The following is a 6944-nucleotide window of genomic DNA, read 5'->3' on the forward strand; positions in this document are numbered from 1 at the left end:
GACACCTCTCTCCTTAGACCTGATGGTCAGAGCCAACGACACCTCTCTCCTTAGACCTGATGGTCAGAGCCAACGACACCTCTCGCATGCCCAGTCTGTTTCGTAGAGGACACTTGGGCAGGCAGGTGAGAACAGGGCCCATTCAGGAACTTGGACATCAAGAGACCCGAGGGTTGCAGAGTCGGCATGCAGAGTCCAATTCCACTTGCAGGAGGTTCTGGGGTTTCATGCAACAGACCGCACCTTTTCTTTTTTCTGGGCTTCTGAAAGTTCATGCGTGACAGGCACCCACCCTCAGTACCCAGGGTTGCCAGGAGCCCTGGTGAGTTTAGGAAGACACATCCATCAGGTGCTAGAAACCACACATGCCACCTCAAAGAACCCAAGCCCAGGGAGGCAGAGACTAGAGCATCAGAAGCTTGGGACACAGCCAGAGTTGGACTCCCTGACCCCTGGAAGCCTCTCTCCTCTACTGTAACAGGATTTAATAATCCTTCTTGGCTCCTGGAGATCTGGGAGACAGGACCTGCAGTTATCAGCGCCCTCTGGGCCTCCGACAGGGAAACCAGACAGGCTCCTACTCCAACCTGCCGTCCCAGCCCAGGGCTGCTCTCATCCTGGCCTCTTTCATCTTAGGCCTAATTAGCCAGGCGCCCCACCCCAAAGCTCCTTGAACAGGAGTCATCACTCCCAGTTTATAGATGGGGAAACTGAGGCACCTAGAGGGAAGTGGTTTAGAGCTGTCGCCTGTGAGTCAGCTGTGGAGCCTGAGCCCAGAGGAGGCTTCTAGCTGGACCTGCCCCTCTCCCCGCCCCCATCTCCATCCCCTCTCTCCTATCCTTGTTCTGAAGGCCCAGGCACCCTTCCTTTTAGGGTTCTCCCTCACCACTCTCAAGTGTGGCAGGGAAGGGCATGGGCAGCCAAAAGGGAGACAGATAAGTTGCCTGAACGTAGCAATGGGGGCTCAGGTGTTTAATCCTCACAAACTAGCAGAAAGCTTGAGGGCGGTGGGCAACGAGATTTGGACGCCAGTAGTTCTTTGCCCTGGAAACTAGCAGCCAACGGATACCCACAGTCTGGGTCTCCTGAACCACAAGCCCAGTTCCAGGGGCGCAGCCTGGATCTAGCCCTCTGGACTCCAGGACGGAGCGCACTACTTGGCCCTAGCAGTCTGGTCTCTACTCAAGCCTTGGTTTCTCAATCCACATTAGTCGTGCTACGAGCTGAGTGACCTTCCAGGCCCCACCAACGCGTACATCCAAAGTCAGGTTCCCGTTGTTTTTCGTCTTCGCGGCGTCTTAAGGCCGGTCCAGCCCGCAGTACTCTAGGCTGCCCGACCCCTATTCTCAATCGGTGTGACTTCGGGCACAGGTCAGCAGCTACTAGACGGTTGCGACCCCGGCGCCGGCTCCTCGCCCCCAAGCAGAGCCCGGTCAGCGTGGAGGACGCCAAGCCAAGCCCTGCGGCGCCGGTCCGACCGGTCCCACAGTGACCCGCGCCTTGCTCTTCCTGCTCTGCCCTGGTGTGCTTCCCGCGCGCCCCCCAGCGGCCGCTCAAGGACCCGCACCGAGCAGCCGGGCAGCAGAGTTCAGTCCCGAGCGCCGTGCGGGGCGGCTAGGGGACGCGCTGGCGGCCTTCCCGGCCTGCCCAAGCCGCCGTTCCGCTCGAGGGCCTGGGAACGTACCCTATCGGGGAGCGGGCCGGGAGCTCGGCCCACCAAACCCAGCCTCTGCCCGTGCCTGCGGCGGTTTCGGGGCAGGGGGCCTGCAAAGCGAGACAGTTACTCAGACCTGGCGAAACCGGCGTGTCTGCACCTGCCGGCCCGGCAGGCGTGGCAGGCGGAGGCTCCGTTACGCCCCGCCTCTGGGCTCGCCCGGTCCCGGCCGCCCACGCGCCGCGCGCCCCGCCCCGGCCCGCGCCGCCAGCCTGCCAGCCCGGAAGGAGCCGGCCGAGCGCCCGCGGCAGCTGACTCAAGCGGTGAGAAGCCGGCCCGTTACCGCGGGCGCCAGGGGCCCCGGCGACGCTGTGGTTTCGGTGCCCTTCGTAGGCGGGCGGCCTAATGAGCTCTCGGCACGCACCTCCCGGGTACCCCCACCCTGATCGCGGCGGTTCCTGTCCCGCAGGGGCTTTGGGCTGCTGCTTTCTGCCTCATCCCCGGAGCCTCCAGATTTCAGCTTGGGACCTTGGGCCCTGGGGACTCAGTTGGGGTCTGCAAGATGGCCCTAGGGTGACAGCAGCCCCCTCTGGGACGGTGGAGGATCCGGGCGCCCTCTGGCGGCCGTGAAGGCCTTGCACGTCCTCGCCGCCGTGTCTGCGGCCGAGGGCCTGATGCTCCTTTCCTCTGCAGAGAATTTAGTTGATGACTGGCCATGGGGCCCCTGAGTCGTGAAGCCTGGACCCAGCGCCTGGGGGCCTTCCGAGCCAGCCCATCGGCCTTCCTGGCAGGTGCGGAAGGTGAGGATTTGGGTCACGACCTGCTGAGTGACCTAAGGAGTGAAAAGCTAAGCGAGCAGACTAAGGTAGGTACTGCCCGTGTGCCCTGCTACGGCCCACATGCTTGCTCCCTGCCACTGCAAGCTGAGCTTCGTCTTCACGAGTCCCTCTTAAATCCGCCATCTAGGTTTCCTTACTGACACTGAGCTTGGAGTACTCTGACAAACTGTGGCCTGATGCCCCCGCCGCGGAGGCTGCTGCCACCTCCTTGTTGGACACTCTTATCCTCCTGCCCTCAAAACCTTCAGCTCTCCGGAGGCTCCTGCTTTTGTCAGCCACTACAGTCCTGGTGTCAGGAGGTGCCGTGGGACCCACTTCGGGAGCTTCCTGCCGGCTGCTGCCCCTTCTGCTTGGTTTAGCCTCAGGCCGGGACGTGGGACGAAGCTTTGGAAGCGCCTCGGAACAGCACCACCTACAGGCCACAGCGTGTGAATGCCTTGGAGAACTTGAGCGCTGCAAGCCTGGGCTGCTGGCCGGCTCCCTGGCAACGCTGCGTAGCCTCCTAGGGCAAACGGGTCCCATCCAGCCTGTCAGCCTGCTGCTGGCCCTTGTTCTGCACAACACCTTGGTGGTACCATCCAGGGCTGCAGCTGGGGCTGGGCTGCAAGGCCTGCTTGTGGCTGGTGTCTCCTCCGTTGGGAGTTGTCCCTGGGACTGGACACGAGCTGAAGGGCGGGATGCCCATCTTCAGCCCCAGGCACCCAGCTGGCCCACAGCTGAGCAGGAGCATGGTTTTCCATTGCTAGAGCCCAGCCCTGAGGAGGCCAGAGAGCTGAAGGCTGCAGTGGCCCAGCTTCTGGACACCTCCTACCTGCTCACACCTGTGGCTCAGGCTCAGCTTCTGTGGCTGTTGGGCTGGGCCCTTCGGGGTCTTCGGGGACAGCCACCAGTGCTTTTCAAGCCACAGCTAGTTCGGCTGCTGGGCACAGCACAGCTCACCCTCTTGCACTCAGTCCTGGCTCTCAAGGCGGCCTTTGGCGAGGCTCTGTTCACTGCTCAGGACGAAGCCCTGCTGCTCCGCAGGCTCACCTTGGTGGCCCAGCACCCAGCCCTGCCCTCACCCACACACCTCTTTTACCTGCAGTGCCTCCTGCGCTTCCCAGAGAATTGCCCACTGGGTCCTGAAGGGGAAGAGGCTGCCCCGCTGCTGTTGGGTCCCCAGCTATGCCAGGGCCTCATGCCCAGTCTCCTGCATGACCCGATGGTCCTGTTGGCCCGCCTGCATCTGCTCTGCCTGGTCTGTGCTGATGCCGAGGAAGAAGAGAAAGACCAGGTTCAGAGCCCACAGGGGTACCTGCAGGAGCTTATGGCTGGCTTGCAGCAGAGAGCGGCCCTAGATGGTGGTCCCCAGGCCTTGGCCACTCTCTGTTTCCAGGCTTCATACCTCGTTGCCAGGTGCCTGCCTGGGCAGCCTATAGTACGGACATCTTTGATCCATGGACTGGCCCAACTATACCGAGCTCGGCCTTCTCTGGCTCCCCACTTTGTGGACCTCTTAGATCAGGTAAGCCCTGAGCTGAGAGAGCCCCTCAGGGCGGTGCTGCAGCAAGAAGTGGTAGCCAGGCCAGGCAAGAACGAATCACTTTGCTGGCACCTGCAAATGCTGGCAAAGGTGGCAGAAGGAGATGCTCAGGGTGCCACCCTCAGCTTCCTACAGGCTGCAGCCGTACACTGCACGGACTGGGGCCTACAACAAGCCCTGCTGCGGGTATGCCGAGCTCTGCTGCGGGCAGGCGCGGGAGATGGCCTGGCAGACTTGCTGCAGGTACTGGCCAGACAGCTAGAGGATGCCGATGGACGGGACCATGCCCGACTATACTACATTCTCTTTTCCCACCTGTCAAGTCCCAAGCTGGGCGTGGCCCTGGGCCCCTCTCCTGCTGCACCCGCCCTGGCATCCTCTCTAGTGGCTGAGAACCAGGGCTTTGCATCAACACTGATGGTGCAGGAGACTCCAGCTCCAATTCAGTTGTGCGTGGGGCCTCAGAAGGCCAAAGGCCCACTCCTGTCTCTGCCTCTGCAGGTGAAGGCAGTGGAGGGTCCTATCTACTGTCTGGAGCTGCGCTTCCGTGTGGAAGGACAGCTCTATGAGCCTTTGGAGGCTGTCCATATACCCTGCTTGTGTCCGGGACGGCCTGCCCGTCCTCTGTACCTGCCCTTACGGCCCCGCCGCCCAGCCCCTGCCTGCCTACATGTCCAGGCCCTTTATACCACACCTGCTGGCCTCACATGCCACACTCACCTGCCACCCTTGTCCGTGAACTTTGCTGACCTCTTCCTGCCTTTCCCCCAACTCCCCAAAGGCTCTGAGGTATGTTTCTTTGATGACCTCTGGAACTCCTGCCTGCCAAAGGGTGTAGAAAGTCGTATGTGGTGCCCACTTGGGCCACAGGGCCTGGAGGCCTTGGTGTCCCAACACCTAGAGCCCTTTGTTGTGGTGGCTCAGCCTCCCACCACCTACCTCATAGCTGTCCGCCTGCCCCCTGACTCCATGCTGCTGCTGCGGCTTGAGACAGCTCAGATGGATGGTGTGCCTGTGGCCCTCAGGACTGACAACTGGGCCGTGCTGCCCCTGGTAGGGGACTACCTCCGTGGCCTTGCAGCCCGTTGAGTCAGGACATGCTCCTGGGGGCTGGTTCAAGGGACTGCCGAAGGAGCATGTTCTTGTAGCTCCTGCCCCATAAAATCTCATTGATCAACAGCACTTGCTGGCTTGTTTTCTTTTGAACCCTTGTTAGGAGCAGACTTTCTGGGGTTGGGTCTTAAGCCCCCAAAAGATCCAGGCTAGTCCCAGTCCTGCAGCCCTCCACAATCCCTGCTCAGACACTCCGAACAATATGTTTCCCGTGAGGTCTGGCTTAGCCCAAGGTGACTTCGTGTGAAGGCTGCTGGAGCTTCAAGTTGGGCCTCCTGACGCTGCCCCAGCTGTGCTCAGACTCCATGGCACAGTAGGCTAGCTGCCTGGACTCTGGAGAGAAAGTTTGGTGACTAGATGGCCCCTTCCTGGGCAGTTCTGGTAGGAACCAACTGTAGAGAGGGTGTGCCGGCAAGGTTCTAAGCAGATGGAGGGGCCCACATGGTTTTTTAAAAGCCTAGCATTTATGCCCAGGAATCCTCTCAGATAAAAACATGCTCTCCAGCTTCTTTCTCCAAATGTGCAAGACCGTGAAGGTGCAGACACACCGAGGGCAGGCTGCTATTTTCCACACATTGCTTCATGCCGTCCTTGCCACAACTCTGCAGGTCTCTCCCCACGGCTGAGGAAATCTCCAGCTGAAGGAGTTAAGTGACTTTCCTGGGTCACTCAGCTGGGAGGGAGTAGTATTTTGTCAGCCCATGGCAGCCACCATTGCCCCGCTCAGCAGAGACGCTTTCAGGCCTGAGAAGCCCTGGTAGGATGCGCTGAAGCAGCAGTCAGTTCCTGCTGAGTAGAAGAACGACCTTGGCCTGAGTTGTTCTGGGGAAAGGGTGTGCGTGTGGTGTGTGTGCACATGCGTGCATGTGTGTGGTGTGTTTCTGTGTTGTTGTGTATTTGATGCCCCTGCTCTGCATGTGTGTGGTGTGTGCCTGTGGTGTGGTGTATTTGATGCCCCTGCTCTGGTTTCTTACAATTAAGTCTTGAGAGTAAAGAAGGCTTGGGCCAATTTGCAGCGAAAGGCCAGGTTCAGGAGCAAGCCATGGTAATGCCTTGTTCCTGTTGAGTAACTTTTCATCCCAGATAGGGACCTACAACAGAACAAAGAAAAATTCCGTTCAAGTCTAGTTAATGAGCTAGTAAGTGGATTGGAGTTACTTACGGGAGTACGGGTGACTCAAAGACAGTTGTAAAGGCCACTCTGGCATGCGTGATCACCGCTGGAAGCTGGAGCTTTTTACAGGACTTGCAGACAGCTCCCCCTAAGGTTCCCCACATCAACTGTTGACTGTTTTTATAACGGGAGGGATGGGCCTCACCAATCCTGTAACTTTCTGAGCTTTCAGATCCTCAAGTTTCTTGAATTGCCTGAGCCTGAAGAAGTATTTCAGTGAGGAAAAAGCCATTCCGTACCATTCGCCTTGGGAGCCATTGCCAAATCAGGAAGGTGGCCATTCTAGAAACTTCTCCACCTGGTTTGAGCTGAGAAAGAATATAGGTCAGTTCCTTACACAATTCTTAGGAAACAAGAGAAGTAGGCTCCCCAGAAGCCACCACTGGAGCTGTTCATTCCAGAGCAAGTTCCCCTGTCTGCAGTCCAGCATGGGGAGTGGGTGCCACCACTGCCTCCCCGCACCCACTGAGCCAGAAGCCTGCTGCTGCTAGAGAGAGCCTTGCCACCTCCGCGTCTAATGCAGAGGCCATCTTGGGGGTGTCATCCAGTTCTCGTCATAGCAAAGGGACCCCGAAAGCGGTTCTTCCCTGCAAACCAAGCGGTGCTTTAAGCCTGCGGCTAGGGAGAATTGGTCAGGAGGCT

The 6944-nt window shown here is 59.4% G+C and overlaps 1 protein-coding gene across 1 annotated transcript; it reads left to right on the plus strand.

The window, feature by feature from the left end:
- The first annotated feature begins 1663 nt into the window (after positions 1-1663).
- Ap5b1 (adaptor related protein complex 5 subunit beta 1) lies at positions 1664-5197 on the plus strand. The gene is made up of 3 exons (XM_005351741.2): positions 1664-1977; positions 2348-2519; positions 2621-5197. Exons 2-3 carry the CDS (start codon positions 2370-2372, stop codon positions 5102-5104), a joined length of 2634 nt encoding a protein of 877 aa, XP_005351798.1. The 5' UTR covers positions 1664-1977; positions 2348-2369; the 3' UTR covers positions 5105-5197.
- Positions 5198-6944: the final 1747 nt, after the last annotated feature.

Source organism: Microtus ochrogaster, chromosome 8 (assembly GCF_000317375.1).
Source record: "Microtus ochrogaster isolate Prairie Vole_2 chromosome 8, MicOch1.0, whole genome shotgun sequence".
NCBI lineage: Eukaryota > Metazoa > Chordata > Mammalia > Rodentia > Cricetidae > Microtus > Microtus ochrogaster.